We start from the raw sequence: 19026 nt of genomic DNA on the forward strand, positions 1-19026 counted from the left end.
AAGATATGCTGCTGATTGGCTGCTGCCTGATTAAAATAGCCAATAGATTTCACCCCTGCTGATTTTTAAAAAAAATCCCCCATATGTTTATCATCTTATCTATCATCGCCATGTTTTTCTGTCTTTAAAAGACCGCTTAATGGAGATTTCTGAAGTCTCCAAATTAACTTTCAAGATTTAAATAGGAATGAAACTTATTTTCTTTAAAAAAAATGTCAAAGGTTTTTTTCCTTAACCCTACCCCCCCCCCGCTCTGATTTTGTCCTTTGGAATTTTATTTTAATATTTCATAACCTTCATATTAAAGACATACTGTATAGTGTGCATTGCATTTAACTGCCTGATTGGTTATGAATGGAAATAAATTAACTATTAATCCTTTAATTATTAGGTAGTTGTCTGTCGTATTATTAAAGGGATAATTTATACACCCTTCCCCCCTTTGCGCACAGGCTCAGAATTTGAATATGCCCAATCTTTTGCATAAGTGCTGTGATTTGGCTCCACTACTTATTTTTTCTGACCTTCTCATTTGCCGCTTCCCTGCTTTTTATATGCTGCAGAAGTGTTGCCAATGTCACTCCACTACCTCAGCTACCTAACGGGACAGCACGTGTTCGGTAAATTCCCACATTCTAGTTATTTCATAATTGTACGTAGGGTAGTGCTTCGCTCCGTATGTAATGTGAAGTGCCCGTTTCTGTCGAACCTCAACAAGCACAGAGTGGAAGCGGTACCATTATGCCACACACCCCACTTCCCAACGGATGCTGACATGTCCCATTCATTCCCCCCCAAAACCCCCCAACCCCCCAATTAAGGCCACATAACAGAGATGGCCGGATCGGGCCTAATCCGGTTCAAATGCATTGTTGTGAAATACCAGCACCCGGATGGGGGAAATCCCGGAGGTGTTCTATTCAGCACCGCTCCATTTTTAAAGATCAGGTCTTCCGGCTTTCCACCTTCTCCTCCGTCAGCCTGGTTCCTCTTCAAAGCCGGGGACTTGGCTCCGGTAGTGGGGATCGCGGATCTGACCATATTTCAAACCCGAAGTTAAGCATGTAAAAACCCTTTTTCCCTTTAAAGGTCAGACATTAGTGGCGGAAAATATTGATCTGTGGATTTATGAATTTGGCTGGTGCTGGGGCCCCCTTTGTAGCGGAAGATTCAGCGGGAAAGCTTAACATCGCTTTGTTTCTCTTTGACGGCGGATCCTCGAGACTGCTGCAGCTGTTCCCTCGCTCACAATGGCAGATTAATTAACACAATTATGCCTTTCTGGCTGGCGCTCAACGCGCAGGTCTGTACTGGGACAGATAGCTAAATCCCGTGCTGGGGAACCGGGCTCGGCGCGACACTCATAACCGGATAGATTTCGGTTCTGACTGGTCAGCTCCAAGTGCGGGTCGGATGCGACCCCAGGAATTTCAGGGAGCAAACGTTTTGGAGGATTGGATTGGATGGCTTTTTTTTTTCCTTCTTCCCTCTTCTTCTCTGCAGCCTTCATCCTCGGCGCTGTCTTCAGTAGACAAACAGCCCCCTCTTTCTTAGTTCCTCCCCTGACATTTTAAACGTTCTGTTTATTGTACCCTGTTTGCAGGTGCAGGGCTGTGTAAATGGCAGGTACTGTATATTGAACAACAATACGTGTCATTGTTTTTATGAAGGAGTCATTTATTAAGGAGGCATGGCAGATTGGTCTTCCTGTGTGGATCGGTACAGAATAACATTGATTTCCCTTTTGTTTTCCTGCACAACTTTTATGGTTTTAGTCTTACAAAGTATGTATCATTCTTTTGAAACCAGTGAAGAAGAAGCTTAACTCTCAAAGTTCAGGACAAAGCTCAAAATAGGAGAAGTGAATGGTGTGTGTGTGTGTGTGTGTGTGTGTATGTATGTGTGTGTGTGTATGTGTGTGTGTGTGTGTGTGTGTATGTGTGTGTATGTGTGTATAGTGTGTATTTGTGTCTGGATGTGTGAAATGTGAGTGTGTATGCATCTGAATAGTGTGTGTGTGTGTGTGTGTGTGTGTGTGTGTGTGTGTGTATTGATGCTTGTCTGTTAGAAGGGAAGACAATGCTGCCTGTATAACCTTTGATGTATTTACTTATTCACAAAATGTCTGCCCTTTCGACGTTACAGGGAGGTTTAAGCACTACCACGTATACAGGGGTGCTAGCTCGCAGTCCAGCTTAATGACGGTAATATGAAGTGAGATTCTGGCTCCTTTAAAAGGAAACGATCTGATTGGAAACAGCCCAGAGGTCCATGGAGAGTGGCTCGTTTGATTTAATGACCTATTTCCTCCGCCTGTGTCACAAGCCGTTAACACCATTCAAGGTGCCTAGAGTTCAGGTGTGGGTGTGTGTGTGGGTGTGTGTGTGTGTGTGTGTGTGTGTGTGTGCGTGTGTGTGGGCTGGGTGTGGTTGGGGAGGGACCATAGTTTGGGAACCACACCCAGTAACAACAGGCGCGCTCAGATCTCAGTTCGGTAACACTGTCAGTTGGAGCTAACAGGTCTAAGTTAGCAGAGATGCGCTCCATCTCCATGGGGCCATATCCTGTCTGACATTCATCTTACAAAGTGTTGATTACCCCGGCATTCTTAGCATTCAAATATATGGCACTTTATTAACTGCTAAGCTTCATCTGAGAAGGAAAGATATAATTTTATTTATTTTTCATTGGTGTCCCTTTAAACGCAAATTTTGTAAGCCCTTACCGCGTTCAGAGCCAGTGATTGCTGTAATCATGTTGTCTGTGGAACACAAAGTTGCTCAGATCAGATTTTTTTTCAGACCTATTCATTGCTGCGAGGCCAAGATTGAGTCTCAGCTGCAGCTGCTTAAATCGTATCAAACCAGAAAGAATTGGCTGGACAGAATTCTGATGCTTTTATTGAAAACCTCTGTACTTCCAGTCACATATACACTAAATGCCTGAAAACCAAGGCCCCTACTCCCCCACCCAAAGCCTCCCGCTATGCGTTTTAAAACGGGTAGAGTAATGAGAAAAGCTACATGCTCTGCCTTATCCTTAATAAGTCTTTCGGTTTGTGACCTGTCATAACGAGAGCAGTCCGCTCTGAAAACAAAACCCCCAACACTCAAAATAAGAGGTTACTTATGTATTATTGATATCCTCCATCCCTAACCTTGATGGCAGCATATTACGTTCTGTATTGACAGCAGGCAATTATATTTTCATTATTAGTTTTCTTCCTTCGGCTCCACTCAGTGTATTTAGATATTTGTACACATGTAAGAGAGTGCTTAGTGGGGCACTTTATTGCAGGCATATTGCAGATATACCAATCCAGATTAATTTGCAATTAGTCTTGAAATGTTGAGCCTCCTTAGATAAAGGAAACTAACTTCCAATTGTCATTCTGCAAATGCTGATCTCTTAAAAGAACAATTGCCTATACCCTGATAAAAATAGCTTAAGCTGGACTTATTTTGATCAGAGGCATATGACTCTGTGCTCCAGCAAGGCCATGGCTTAACAACAAATTAGTTTTAAATAAACCGGCACAGTTTGATTGTAAACATTTGCAGCACGTTGGATCTTTATAATGGAATCGCAGCCATTGTCTGTGTGTTGATTTTATTGTTCTTCTATGCAAATAGTGTTATAAAAAAAAAGAACGGGGGGGGGGGGGGGTTAGAGAGATGCCGCTCGCCCCTTCGAGCTGAAACAGTATTTAATTTCTCAATATCCAGTCACGTATCCAGTAAATTTCTTTCCGGTTTAGGCTCACATTAATTTGCACCAAATGTCAGCTATCTCCCACAGACACAAGATGTGGCAGTGGGAGGGAGACAGAAGGGTTTTTGTGAAAATACCAGAATAGTTTTTAGTCATATCAGACAGAGTCTATTATTAGTTGAGTCATCATCGCTTCAACGTCCTGAAATGGCAAATTGTTAGATCCCCAATGGTGATTATTACTCTCCGCCCGTGACCTTCATAACAAATTAACGTTTCGGGAGCAGAGCAACACAGGGCGTTTAATATGGATATAGATTTTGGGGGGGGGGCAGCCTTTGCCTCTGTGTGGCACATTTATATATTTATAAGAGTCATATGATTCTTAGGTTAGGTGGGGCAGCTAACGGTAGCAGTGAGAGAGAGTGCGTGTGTGTGTGTGTGTGTGTGTGTGTGTATGTATGGGGAGGGCTTGGCTAAATCACAGCCTTTAACTTACTCTGATTAAACTGCTTCAGAAATCAAATCCCTCCTTGTCTGCAGCTGCAGTACAGATTGTTATTATATTTGTTATATTAAGGCAGTTGGTCTCAGAGGTTAGTGCAGGTACAGTTATGTTTTCATAACCATTTCATCACAGAATTTTTCATGTCCTACCTGAACGTGTGTAGCTTGGGTTTCATACACTGAATAATTATCATTCAATCATAATTCAAAAAGTCTTTGTTGAGGTTATTCGAAGGAGAATGCCAATCTTCTCATGTTGATGGCTTACCTTGTATGTCTGTACAAATTTAACTATTATAATTAGCTGTTATGTACTTTAATGCACAGTATTTAAAGGGCTTTTTCCAGGTGAATCCACTGCACTCCTCTTCCCGCCCCACCCCCTTTTAAGAGTGACACTGCCCAGCCTATCACTACTGAGGAACACTTCACCCCTGCCAATCAGGGAGCATGCATGCTGCTTGCTATTAATACTTATTGCACACCAAATAACAACCTCTGTCTTTACATCCCAGTGATCCAAATGCCCCACAGATCCGACCAATCACAGTCGTCCATTTCCCGCCATCTCCGCATTGTAGACGGGCATCACAGTGGTCCATTTCCCGCCATCTCCGCATTGTAGATGGGCGTCGCTGTTGTCACAACCAAAGTCACAACCTTCTTGTCTGTACTTGTCACTGTGATCAGGGAGTAGAATAATAGAGACCTCAGTTCGTCTTCAGATTTATTATTATTATTATTATTATTATCATCCTCATCATTTTTTAATTTCTGCAGCCTGAAGGCCTCACTGAGCAAAAAATGATGGATAGGTGTCAGCGTGTTTGGAAAAAAGCAACAACTACCAAGGAAGTTTGTGAGGCCAGGAAGGCCAGAAAGTTTGTGGTTATTCCCGTTGACAACCCTGATGTGCTCCCTCCGTTGGGCCGAGGAACGGGGTGGGGCTTCTGTTCTTATCATTATGAACACATCATCTGTCTGCACCCAGGGTCTGTCTTCTGTGGCTCAGACCAACGGTCGTTGTTGTTTTTTTATTTTTTTTTTATTTCAAGCACCGAGTGGAAATGGAACATCTCCGCTGCATTTTCAGTTGTTTTTGTCGGAGTCCCATGTGCCGCTATGAAAAATACATGCCATAGATTTGTGGTAAATGGACTACTTATGTCGGCGCTCTGGCTGTTGAAGTGCGATAACATTAATGTTTTATTTATTGCGTATACATTGTTTAACGCGCTTAATGAGAGGCAGTATGTAAATAAGCAGAATTCATGGGGGACCTGAAGTCTTCGGTTTGACAAAAATAATAGTAATAATAAAATAAATAAAACGGCAAACAAGTCAAACAAACACAAAATAATTTTGATGGTGTGGATGTGTGTTTAGACCGGGCTCTCTTTTGGAGTAGCAATGCTGGTACTCGCGTCGTCGTTAATGAAAGTGAATGTGTCTGATTACGGTCTCCGCGGAACAGGTGTGTGTTTGTGGCGAGGGGAAGCATGTTCATTAATTTTCAGCTCTGGAAAAGTGCTCCGTGCCATGAGCGCACAGGCCAAAACGCGCCCCCCTAAAATTAATGCACATATTGCCGGTGCACTATTGTGTGGTGCGGAGCTCCTGCCAAATCCGAGCCTGCTGGAGATACAGCAGCCCTTTTCAAGGTCTTAGATTACACTCGATGGAAAACAATGCTGGGTTCTGCACGCCGAGTTCCAGATTAGACAGGAAGCACCTTCCTCCACGTGCTCCCTAATTAGGTTTTGCAAACCGGGGTTTGCTGTTGCGACTCGCGCAAGAATCAGTGCACCGGTTTTTGCAAATGGAAAATCATGAAATGAACACTTTATGCTGTGGAAATGACTCTTGGTTTTGTGTGTCGTCCCTCTAGAATGTGTCTACTTCATATACAATCTGACGTATTCAAACACTGAAAATGTTATATATTTTCACATTTCTTCTGTAATCTGCCCATCTGTGCGGAGAGATTAATTAACATATCATATGCTGTGTGCATACACAAAGCTACAATATGTGTGCACACACAAACATACATTGATCTAAGCACAGATATTTCAACATTTTTGATAAGAGTTAATAGGTAAGAAATAAATAAATTTAATTTTCCAGGATAACACTGAAAATAAATGAAGATTTTTTTAATTGCGGCAACGTTTGGAGGAAGATAACATCAACACAGCTTTACTGTGGACAAAGGGGAAATTCGACGGTAAACAGTTGTTTTTCAGCCACCACGAAAATGTTTTATTTGGGGACCGCAGAACACCTGCTGTAAAATGCCGTTCCCAGCATCTCCCGAATGCCATTTCTCTTAATTGACTTGGAAATGGCCCAAATGTATTGCTGAATGCAGTCTAATTAATATTAATAATAAATGCCATTATTAACATCAAAGAACATCTGGTGCCCCTGTTCCCTGGTACGCCTTATACATAGCACATTTTGTGTCTGGATCAATTTTGCAAACGTTGTGCGGTAAACAGTTTTTTTTTAACCCTGTGCAGGTCACAGCATGTCCCCATTTCAAGTGCAAGTATTATATATGATGTTCGTTTTTGATGCTGAAACACTTTTTTGTTTGACTCCGCTGGTTGCTGAGATAGCATGGAGGGTTTGTGTCCCTTGTGTACACAATGAAAAAAAGAAAGCTTTTTCAAGCCCTCCGTAGAAAAGGGTACGTTCAGTAGGAGCTCTGTCCGAAGAATCAACCGCTAACTTATTTAGGGGGCGCGGACTGGGGGTTCTTGTCGAGTGGTAAAAACGGAGATAACGCAGTGGCGTTTGATGATAATTGGTGTTTGGTTAATAAATTCCGCGAGTTCAAATTACTCTCTAAAAGTCAGCGGAACGCTGGCCTCAGCACTGAAGCTAAACCTCAGATTGATTAACTTGCAGGAACGGGCCGCTCACAAAGATGGCACCGGTCCAAGTAAAGACAAGAGCGGGGCATCTGCCGGCTAGCGTTACGTTGCTCTGCAGTTAAATAAATCGCCCCTGGTCGTGTTTTAAAAGCTAATGCCTTCCAAATGATCTCATCTTGTCTCACTTTGTATCCTTTGTGCTTTTTTAATCAACTAAACATTTCTCTCACATTTTCTTATGTGTTGCTGTGTAGGAAAGAGGCATGGTGTTTTTTTATGATTTTATTATTTCTCTGCGTGTGATATTTCGGATAATGTAAACCACAGCTTTCCTCTGCAGTGTGATTGCAACAGCACCGTTAAAGGAGGGGCTGTTCTTGTTTTTTTTTTTTCGTTTGTTTCTTTGTGGTTTTTCAGGTTAATGGGGAGCAGGGCGTGGCCTCTCTGGAGGGATTCCTCTTTCTCCTGTCCCGTGTTAAAGAACACACACACACCCACACACACAGAGGCACACACACACATACATATTTGCATATCCATAATCACACACACACACACACACACACGCATATGCGCAGTGTGCATGGCGGTCCACATGGCTGGTGTGACGTCCCTGTGTTGTCACTCTGGTGTTGGTCTGGTCTGGTCCTGTCATCAATCAGGCTGAGTGGTGCTTCTCACATTCCCAGATGGCTTGTGTGACTCTGCTACAATTGTGTCATTATTCTTTGATCTGTATCATCATGATATTTTTGGATAAATCATCTGCATTTTGAGAACCATAGTGTAATAGTAATACTAATAATATCATTAGTAATTATCAATTATATATCTATTATTATGTCTATAATTAATAGTTATTGTTGTTGTTGTTATATTTTTCATACAGACATGCATTCTACATGAAAATACACACTTCAATGATAAATTATTTTCTAAAAATTTTTTTTTCTATGATTAAAATCCCCCTACAATTGTGCAATAGTCATAACATACCCATAGTCGTCACTAAATGCAGAATCCCTCAACCCTTAAATGTAATTGTGGCTATGCTGTTTGCCATGTAATGTAACATTTTGAAAATGAACTAGTGATAGTATAGTGGTATGTGCTATTTTGGAGACAGTTAAGTATGTTTCGTTTGTTTAAGAAGGGCTTAAAAAAGTAGAGTACATAACACTACAGCTTTCAACTGAAAAAGATTTTAATGCTGTGTGTCTCCCAGATTTGTTCTTGGAATAAAATTGGGCAGAAAAAAAAAAGAAAAAAGGAAATCAATATCGGGAAAACAGTTATCATGCATGGCTCTGTCTTTGACACTTCTCCGGAAGACAATGTTTAATGTATGGAGTGACCTTCAAATGTCATAAATTTGATGAGCAATAAACTGTCAATATTTGTGGTTATGTGGTGCGAGATGACTTTTACAGTAATTGGAGCAGGCAAATGAAAAGGCCTGGATGCGGCGGCTGCTCAGAGACAAAGACACATGTGAAATGTGACCCGGGCATGTGTGCATGTGTGTGTGTGAGTGTGTGTTTGTGTGTGTGTCTGTGTGTGTGAGTGTGTGTGAGTGTGAGTGTGTGTGTGTGTGTGTGTATGTGTGTGTGTGTGCGCGTGTGTGTGTGTGTGTGTATGTGTGTGTGTCTGTGCGTGTGTGTGTGTGTGTGCGTGTGTGTGTGCGTGTGTGTGTGTGCGTGTGTGTGTGTGTATGTGTGCGTGTCTGTGCGTGAGTGTGTGAGTGTGTGGGTGCGTGTGTGTGTGTGTGCGTGTGTGTTTGTGTGTGTATGTGTGTGTGTCTGTGCATGTGTGTGTGAGTGTGTGTGTGTGTGTGTGTGTATGTGCATGCAACTGAATGAGAGCAGAGAGAGAGAGTACAGGCGGGATGTCATGTCTACCGTCTGGTGTAGATTTGGAGGCATGATAATGGAATCAGATGAAAAATGGAAGATAATAATGAAACGAAATGAAAATGAAAATACTAAAATGACTCTGAAATGGAGGGACCTCCCAGCTGTGTGTGTCTGTGGGTTTTGATACTAAAGGAGACGTACCACTTGACCCCATCTGGGGAAGGCCCTGTGGATGGGCCAGTGTGTGTGTGTGTGTGTGTGTGTGTGTGTGTGTGTGGGGGGGGGGGGGGGGGGGGTGCCAGGGCAGCAGAAAATCATGAGAAAGAGGGTTGCTGAGTGTGTTCTTTCTCTCCTAACATCTTAAATCTTTGAAAAAAAATCAAAAAGAGAGAGATTAGTGGAAGCAAAGCTTTTGATTCTGTCTGTGAAACTGCTGCTCAAATGAGTTGCTCCATGCAGCCGGGTTCCCGCCCACATGCTACACCACATCATGTGACACATCACTGGTGATGTCGCGAGTAAGCAGCACGATGTGTGGATGAGAGCCAGGTACTGTTTCACTGATTGTGAGGAGGGGAGGGGTAGGAAGGGGGGACGGGGGTGGGGGGGCGCACATACTTTCTTCATTCTGTATACTGGTACACTCTGCTTCCTCAGTGGGGGGGCATTAATGGTCCAAAAACACAGAAGAAATGATTCCTGCGGGTGTAGTCTCAGAACATTCTCAGTACTGACAGAATAAATGCTACAGACAGCATCGTTTGATGTCTGCTGTACTCCGACTTTTCCAAAAAAGCTTCTCGCCCTCATGAGGGTGTCTCCCTCAGTGCTCACACATGTAACATCCGCTTAACTGACACGTTTGATGCGCGTCCCGCTAAGTTATAATTCAGCTCTCACCTTTTAGTCCCCGTGGCAGCGGGGACGTCACTTGTGAACATTGTGTTCTACAGCAAGCAAGGCTGCAGAATGTAGAATGACTGTCACTCCTTTTGATGCAGTCCAATATATTACCATATAACAACAGCAAGTAGGACATATGAAGATGGAAGTTTTAGGGTGAGGGGGTGTGGCAAGGTGGCAGTGAAAATTTGGGGGTGCGGTAGGGTGTGGGGGAAGCCGATCAGTGCCATGGGGTCTGTGTGACTGTGCGTGGCGTTTGTGGCTCCTGAGCTAAAAATCGCTTCCCATACACACTGTGAGTGACACTGACGGTGGTCTGTTCCTCTCTCTGGTTCCAGATGCTGGTGATGAGGTGGGGAGACCAGCGGGGGTCCAGCAGTCCTCCCTCCAGCACAGAGACCGCGCCCCCGGGTCGGCCACCAAGGACTGCCCCTACTGCGGCAAGGCCTTCCGCACCTCCCACCACCTCAAGGTCCACCTGCGGATACACACAGGTATGCAGGCGCACAGGTATGCAGGTGCACTTACTGCTTGCAGCACTTTGAGTACGCCACTCTGATGCGAGGTAACGCTGCATATAAACAATGGGTCACAGAGCTCATACGCACATAAATCGCTTATGCTTACAAGCAACACACCGACATTTTACTAACCCGCCTTATAGTTCCTAACACAGATCTGTGAGAACACCTTTGCTTTATATCATTGCTTGACTCCATGTAAGCACTAGGATACAAAGTAACAGTGTTCCTGTAGATCTTGAACTTGGCAAGCTGATTTTATGTTTTTTATGTGTCATGTAGATGGTGAGGGCCATAGTGCAAAACCTGGAGCAGACCAACTTCTGTTACATACGCACAGCCATGCCTTCATAAAGAAATAAATAAATAGGAAAAAAAAAACTCCACATGGAGCCTGGAGAAGAACTTCTGAACTTTTTCTTTAATGGAAGAGGTGGCCTTCTGGGGAGCTAGCACATACATCACTCATTTATTAAATGTTTAACGTACGCCAAAAGTCTGCAATCTTTAAAGTCTATAGCAATCACATTTTAAATGTTTAATGATCAGCCAACATCTACAATTTTTACTGTCTATAAACATTCCGATGACAGAGTATAAGATACAAATGTACAGGGGTTTAAGTTGCTGTGAATCATGGCATCTGTTAAGAAAATACTGAACACTGTTCAGTATTTTCTTAACAGATAAAACTGGATGTTAGTCTTGTGTACCTTTAGCTGGGTTTAGTGGCAAAATTCCCATATTTCATATATACAGCTCAACAGATCTAGTTTGTGCGGCTGAGTGAGATTTCATGAAGATGAAGTACGTGGTGTACTGGGAGTTTCACAGCTTCTGAGAACTGTATTAATCAACCCTTTGCCTCTCTATGTGTTCTCAAAAGGTAGATTAAATGCCTGCCCTCAGGTTGTTTGAAACTCTATCTTTATTCCGCGCTTTAAAAAAGCAAACTGTTCGAGAGCTGGAGGAAGAAAAAAAACAGGAAGGGTTTGCATTCACCAGAATGAACGCGGGTGTCTTGTAGCGTGGAAATCAGTGCTGGTTTTCCACAAGTTTAAAAAATGGACCACCCAGACTGCTGTTGCCCGAACTAATGAGCGCATAGCTTGGCTCTGAAAGGGAATTAAGTGCAAACGTAACACAGGAGCTTGCGGCACACGGAAATAAGCAGGAACGTTGCAGAGAAACAGAATATTCATCTGGCAAGAAAAGAGCGCTGGTGCCTAACTAACTCAGCTCTCACAATCTGTGTCTGGGCAGGTTTTCTCCACACAATTTGCACTCACAGGAACACACAGAAACGCCACGGCTTCTCGGAGCACTAACTGGTGTTTGGATTTTACTTGGACTATATGGGAGACCAGAGAGGTCAAATTTTACCGACAAGTGATACAAACTAAACCCCAGTCCTTTTTTTCTGCAGCTTAAACTTGCACACAGAATTAAAAAAAACAACAAAAAAGCCCTGTTAAATTCATACAACAAACAGAATGAATTACATACATTCAAAGACAAAAACTTCTTTAAACTAGATTTTTGAAACAAAAAGATGCACATATATAGATGCATATATATATATATATATATATATATAGAGTTCCCGTGAGTGTGTGTGTGTGTGTGTGTGAATGAAGGCACCCTGCATGTGTTAAAAATCTACTAACTGGACAGCTTACAAAACAGCCTCGTAAAACGTGATGTCAGATCCTACCACGCTGCCGAAAGGGAACGGGGCGAATTGACATTTTCTCGTTTAATACCTCACCGCATTACTCTCCTCTCGAACGCTGAGAGGGAGCGCTTTCCGTCAGCGAAACGGAGAGCGGTTTGGCGGCGGCTGCCGGGGTGCGGCGTGCGGTGTGGGGCCAGGGCTAATGAACGCTGCAGTGGATGATAACTCATTATACAAATTAATGCTCACATTTTAATGGGAAAGTCACATAATGAATCCAGACTTCACTGACAGCAATTAGAGACACAGATTGTCCCCTTCTGGACAAGGCAGTAAGCAACTTATGCATGTGTGGCTCAATGAAAATTCATTAGAAACTTCTACTCATCTGCCATAAATAAGGATATATGGGAACTGAAGCATATTTCTGTCACCATTATTATTATTTCCATAACAATTACTATTATTGTTGATATTATTATTAATAGTACTATTATTAGTGTTAGAGTTGAGTAATAGGGCGGGTGATTGTGCAAAGTTACATAGGCTGTAAAAAATGAAGTACTGGTAAATTGTGGTAAACATTAATAACGTTTTAGCAGTTTTGACACGGCGAGCAAAGTTCACTTTTTGGGGAGTTGCGTGTTAAGTCGTCGTGGCAAATTCCACAAAGAAAAGAAATGTTTCCAGCCTCATCCCTCTCCCGCTTGCCGATGGTTTACATATTGTCTTCCTTGATTATGTAAAGCCATACGGACAGCCAATAAAGTGCGTCATATCTACTGCGTTAACTCCTTCAGTTTCCACCCTTGCTGAGTCTGGGTGTTTACTCAGAGAGGGTCGCTAGGCTGCTGGTACAAATACCACAAAACCAGATGAAAACGTTTAAAACAGACCCCTTCAAATGAAAGTACAAATGCTCTGTGTACCAAACTGCAGAGGGGTATGAAATAAAATGAGTTTAATAATACTGTAAATATTTCAGATTCATGCATTTCATAAATGTCAGGCAACTCTCGTATCATTTGCTTTTTTCTCCCTCTCTGCAAATATTTGCCACACAGGATGTGATGCTAATAAGATTCATTTTTCAGCTTAGTTCCATTTTCATCTATTGAATTAACCAAGCTTTCAAAACATCATATTTGTTTCCATGTCTAAAATGACAGGAAATAATCATTTCTTAACAGCGTTGTTTCAGATGGCCATTGTGAGATCAATTAAAAGTAGATTAACAGGTGCATAATTACCTTTAATCTCTGATTTTCACTCTAATTGTGGCCCAAAAAAAAACAACGTCCAATTAAAGGAACTGAAAATGATCATTTGCATCGTGGATGTTTCCTTATTTAATCAGCGCTGGCCCCATTTCCCTCTGAGGGACTGACAGTTATTGGGTTAAAAACTCATCTTGCATGGATTCATTTCAAATATACGCTTGAAATGCAGTCTTCTTTAAAACCGGTGCCCTCCGATTGGCTTTTGCTGGCACTACTGTTTATTTCAAATTTGCATTTGCAGACCTTTTGTTTGGGAGCATCGCAGTAGGTCTGCAGATCTTTGAATCTTTTCTGGAATGGTGCCCTCCAAATAATGATAAATGACTTGAGCTGTATGCTATTTGCTAATTATATCCATGATTTACTGCAGAGCAAGACTTAAATCATTCAATTCAGTCTTGCTTAACAATGCAACATTTTCTTAGCTTAAAAAATGGTTTCCATATGCATAATCTAAACACATTTTACAGCTATATGTACATGTATACACTACGCTTGACAATCATTCTTTTATTTTAGACTTCGTCCAACCCCCGGGGGCTTCTCTCACTAGAGCATTAATTCTGCATATGTTTTCTGCATTTGAAAGTCAAACCTTGCAATTTTATTTTTTTGGGGGTTGGAGGAGGGCGCTTATTGTTTGGTTTTAATTACAAGCATTCCATAATCGTTAGCAGAATGTGTTTATACACACTTATGTATAAGATCAGTTTAATATCACAAAATGTCCTTTTCAGCATATTTTCTTTACTTTTATATCAAAAGTAAAAGTTCAGTTGAGGAACATGCATTAAACACTGAAGCTGTTATGAAATTATGCATGTTTTTTGAAATTCTTTGGAAAACAGAGGTACTACAAGGATTGGTGCTTAAAATGATGTGAGCAAGTTAAATTCAGTGAGAACATATAATATGAGAACAGGATATGAGAACAGGAAACACTTTGTTGTCTGGTTATGTGCAAACTGTAACTTCCAAGTGGTAAACTGTGCCTTTATTTTTACTGTTATTGTGTCCTATTTACAGTGGCCCTAGGTCTGTACCATAGGGAATATAGGTTTTGAGGGATGGGTTTATGTGGACCATGATAAACTGCACATAGAAAATGTCCAAGAAATCAGTGCCTCCAGGGTGACAGTGAACAAGGCCAGACAGCTGAATGTCTCCCATTCAAGCAGATAATATCATCACAGTTTTGTTGCTCTTTGAAGATATCGCCTGTTCATTGGAGCGAAAGGGCCACTTGGTGAATAAATTGTGCTAGGTTTGCATACTGGGAGAACCTGCTTTGCTGAGCTAGTTTAATCATAAAACTACAACGTGACATCTCGAGTTGAGTGTCACTTTTTTTCCATTTTACTTTATTTCCTGTTTTATTCGGCAGGGGGGTGGGGACGTGCTAACTTGTGGCCGCTGTTTGACGTCAGCTCCGCTGGTCTCTGTCTGTCGCCCCGACAGGTGAGAAGCCGTACAGGTGCCCATACTGCGACTACGCGGGCACGCAGTCGGCCTCGCTGAAGTACCACCTGGAGCGCCACCACCGGGAGCGCCAGAACGGCGGGGGGCCCTCCTCCGGACACCCCCACGAGCTGAAGGAGGAGAACCCCACCGGCAAGAGCGGCGTCTTCATCAGGCCGGACATCCTGCGCGGGGTGTTCAAGAGCGTGCCTGGCGCTCTGGACCTCAGAGGTGCACAGATGCTCCCCCACCACTGGGCGCCAATGGGGGTGCTCTCTCCCCGGGACAGGGACCGAGAGCCCGACCGGGACCACCACGGGCTCACCGGCGCCGCGATCTCGGAGAAGCCCCCCAAGACACCGAAAGTCCCCGAAGCCCTGGCGGAGGACAGGGCGGCCGGCTTCTCAGACCTGAGCCGGGTGTACCAGGGCATGGCGGCCAACGGGGTCAACTTCCAGGCCTTCATGGACGGCTTTGCCCTGAGCTCCCTGAGCAAGAGCAAGGACATGCGAGAGAGGCAGCAGCAGCTCCTGCAGCAGCACTTCGGCCCGGAGGGCTCGGAGACGAAGGCAAAGAGAGGCGAGAATGGGGAGGAGGGTCCCGAGGTCAAGCTCCCCAAAGGCAAGGCCCAGAAGTCTCAGTACGAGCCCCTCGACCTGTCCTACCGACCCGAGTCGGGCGCCCTGCCGGGCTCGTCCGTCACCGTGCGGGAGGGCGTGGCCTGGCACAGCTGCCTCTTCTGCCCGTTCTCCACCGCGTCCGTGGAGCTGATGGGGCTGCACCTGGACGCCAACCACCTGGGCAGGGCCAAGCTGAAGGAGGGTGCCCTGGAGGAGAGGGGGTCCAGCCGGGAGCGGGCAGCGGAGGCGTCCGCCGCCAGCAAGCCCAGCCTGGCTCCCGCCGTCGTCCCTCACCATGGCAACGAGGCGCTCTCCCTCAGACGGGCTCCCCATACGGAGCATAAGGCGGTCCAACAGGAGGCAGGCAAGGACCCAGCGGGGGGTCCGAGGAGCCCGGGCTGGCCGGAACACGTGGATGGCGCCAGCGCAGCGGGGTTCGAGCGCGAGTCCTCCAAGCCATTCGGCGCGTACGGCATCCCCGCAGAACGTCCAACGCAGCTCGAGAGCGACCCCCTGGAGCCCCAAGGAGGGCGGGCGTTCACTTCTGACCAATCAGGCGCGCTGGCGTTAGGCCCGTGCGACAGGGGCGCTGAGGCCGATGACACCTGTGGCGGAACAGCAACACCTGAGCCAGAGCAGGTGATGTCAGAGGAGGACGGCGAGGCCATGGAGCAGGGGGCGGAGTCTGTCGGCGAGAGAGATGAGGATGAGGACGATGGGGAGGAGCTGGAGGGAGAGGAAGGTGAGCAGGAGGATGGCGAAGGTGGCAGCGAGCATATGCAGGCGCGTAGCGGCTCTCCCGTGAACCCCCAGCGGCTGGCGTCCACGGCCCCCCGCCAGTCGCCCCCCCCCTCTTGAGAGGCAGTGGCCGGGCTCCACTCTGCGGTCCTCCCCCGGGGCCCCCCCCCCACCTAGAGCATCAGATGAGCACGCTGTCTGTCCTGAGGGCCTACAGCGCGGAGAGCGCGGCGGCGTTTAATGGCCCGGGGAACGTCCTGGGCGGCTCCAGCGGCGTGACCAGGGCGGACGCACTCGGTGAGTCAGTGCCACCCGACACCCCCACCCAAGTATAATATCTGTGCAACAAAGTGTTTCAGTGCAGCGAATACACAGAGGCCCGTTAAAGGCAAGTAAGAAACCACAACTGTTTTTCAGCCATTTTTTTATTTTCTCAGTGCTGAACTTTGCTATTTTGATATTTCAGGTGATACTTATTTAAGAACAGTTTTTTAAGTGTTTCTGACACCACATGTCACTGAATTAAGAACTATTTTATTTTCTTTTCTGAACACTCCTTTTTCAAACTGGGATTATGTATAACCTTTATACACCTTTAACTGTAAACTTGCAATGGGTGGACCAGTATTCAGCCCGTTTCCCAACTTATTCTCAGTAAATAACACATGATCCGTTATATTTTTGTTTAATCTTAATATAAATTGTTGAGTCTCCAAAACACAATAAGGTTTGTGTCATTTAAGTGTATCTATTGCGAAAGGCTGCAAACACGAACACCAAACTGTAGTGTTTAGCTTATCCTTTGTGAAGAATGTGAGTTATTCTTTTATATACTAAGCTTATTAGGTCAAGGTTTACCCTTATTTTTCATCATGTGGCTTGAAATAGAACAATAAATAATATACTTTGGGGACTTAGAAGTCATATTAGGTGTTTCCTGGGATTTCGGAAGCATTCTGGGAATTTTCAGCAACTGGAACAAATGACATTGCTAATCCTAAAAAGTGCTGTATCTGCCCCCAGAAACAGCACCACAATGCTGTGGCCTTATTTTGACATATACATATGTAGAGACTAGGGCTCTGCAGAGTGTCTCAGTCTCATTGTGCCTTTTGGTTAGAGAATTTGGAATGCGAAGTCAGTAGTCCTGACTAATATCTAAAAAATGTTGGTGTGACGTGGTGTGTCTCCATAGTGTGTCTCACAGCTGTGTGATATGGGGAAAACAAGATTGGAAATCTGGGAAGAAAGATTAGTTCTTGTACATTTGCGCTTCTTGTCAGAGTATTGACCATAACTTCTCATTCTCTCGGATTGCAGTAGGGTTTGCAATATGCCGACCCGTACTTGGCTCATGTCTAAAAAGTTCTCTATTTGTAAATCGTGCACACCATATGCAGACTGTGTGTTTGTGTGGGTGTGTGTGGGTGTGTGTATGTGCTTATGTCTTTATAAATGAATCCTTAACCCTGCAGTGTGGATCGTCTGGTGTAACACCACATTAATTTGAGATTTATCAAATCTGTTTTGATGTTAGCATTTTTGTTGCGTTGATGCTGTTTCTGCCAAGTGGTCAAAAGCTAATAAATAATTACTGGTGTCTGGAGCAAAAAGGCGGGGCCTGCACTCACTGTGCTAATTAAATTAGACATAAATGATCAGTTGCCCGTTTGCTGAAGTGTTGATATTTTGGATTAAAATGCCACAGGAACAAAAGAGAGGAGAAAGAAAGAGTTGAGAGACAGCAGCGAGCCTTTTCCTACTCTCTACTTTCAATGTCGAAACGGTGCGGGTTAACGACTAATGCAGACTCTGAAGGATTTGGTATTTTCTGTCGCAGGACCTGTTGCGTTTTTAATACATCTGAGCGGGTCATTTCCTCCTGGGAAATGTGAATATGAACGCCGTTTTTTAACTCCTCTGCTAAAGAGGCTGAAATGCATAACGTTGGTCTGAATTCGCCTCTTGATCAAAAGGAACCTCGTGGCAAACTCTTCATTCTAATTGAGATTCCAGACTTGTATGTTGTGATGTCTGGCCTGTTCGTCCAGATTTTGGCAAGCACACTGCCCTCGCTTAGGTCTGGGCGACACAGCGGAGAAGTTCACAGCGTGACAAGAGTCCCGCGCATATCACTGGTCCTTGGCAAAACAGCTCATTTTAGGAAAGATTTTAAGCCTTTAAGCACTTAACATGAGCTCTCAGTGACAGCCATGTTTCTTGTTTGGCATGAAGAACAAGACTTAAATCTTTATTTTTCTGCACTGTAGGGTTTTATTGCATTTTTACACAAGCTGTTCAACTTTTTTATTGTAACACTTATTGTGTGTTCATTATGGCACTTGTTAGTGAGAGACTGACACATGTTCAGATGTGGTCTGTCATTTTCGCTTATTACTATTAATGTACTCATTAGGCACATTTTTACCTTTGCTATGCGTCTGCCAAGAGAGCAAATGTAATATAAATGCACTGTATCGCTGATGGAGTGGCTGCTGCTCTGAGGCCCACACAGAGCGATACGCTAGCTGGATGGGCTGCGTGCCGCCCGGGCTCTGCGCGCTGAGCTGAAAGCTTTAGCATGTCTGGCCAGCGCTCGGTTTACCTCGAGGGACCTGACCCTGTGGGCTGCTGCTAATTGTGCTGCATTCTTTACAGAGGCCTCCAGCCTTGCCTCTCACTTTACACTCACCCGACAGCAGAAACAGAAAAAAAGGTCACAAGCTACCAGCTGGACAGGGGTAAACATGCAAATTGTTTCAGCCAAATCGAAAGAGGCCCAGGGCACACTCGGGTATACAAACACACACACACACATCAATGCATACACACACACACACACACACACACACACACATCAACGCATACACACACACACACA

At 44.4% G+C, this 19026-nt stretch overlaps 1 protein-coding gene across 1 annotated transcript in view; it reads left to right on the forward strand.

The window, feature by feature from the left end:
* LOC118788044 (zinc finger protein 536-like) overlaps positions 1-19026 on the forward strand; it is a 90312-nt gene that overhangs the window by 41126 nt on the left and 30160 nt on the right. Inside the window, exons 3-4 of the mRNA XM_036543878.1 lie at positions 10192-10347; positions 14788-16442. Coding sequence (XP_036399771.1) covers positions 10192-10347; positions 14788-16265 — 1634 coding nt within the window. The 3' untranslated portion in view covers positions 16266-16442. The remainder of the gene's footprint in view (positions 1-10191; positions 10348-14787; positions 16443-19026) is intronic.

The sequence above is a fragment of the Megalops cyprinoides genome, chromosome 13, assembly GCF_013368585.1.
Source record: "Megalops cyprinoides isolate fMegCyp1 chromosome 13, fMegCyp1.pri, whole genome shotgun sequence".
NCBI classification, from domain to species: domain Eukaryota; kingdom Metazoa; phylum Chordata; class Actinopteri; order Elopiformes; family Megalopidae; genus Megalops; species Megalops cyprinoides.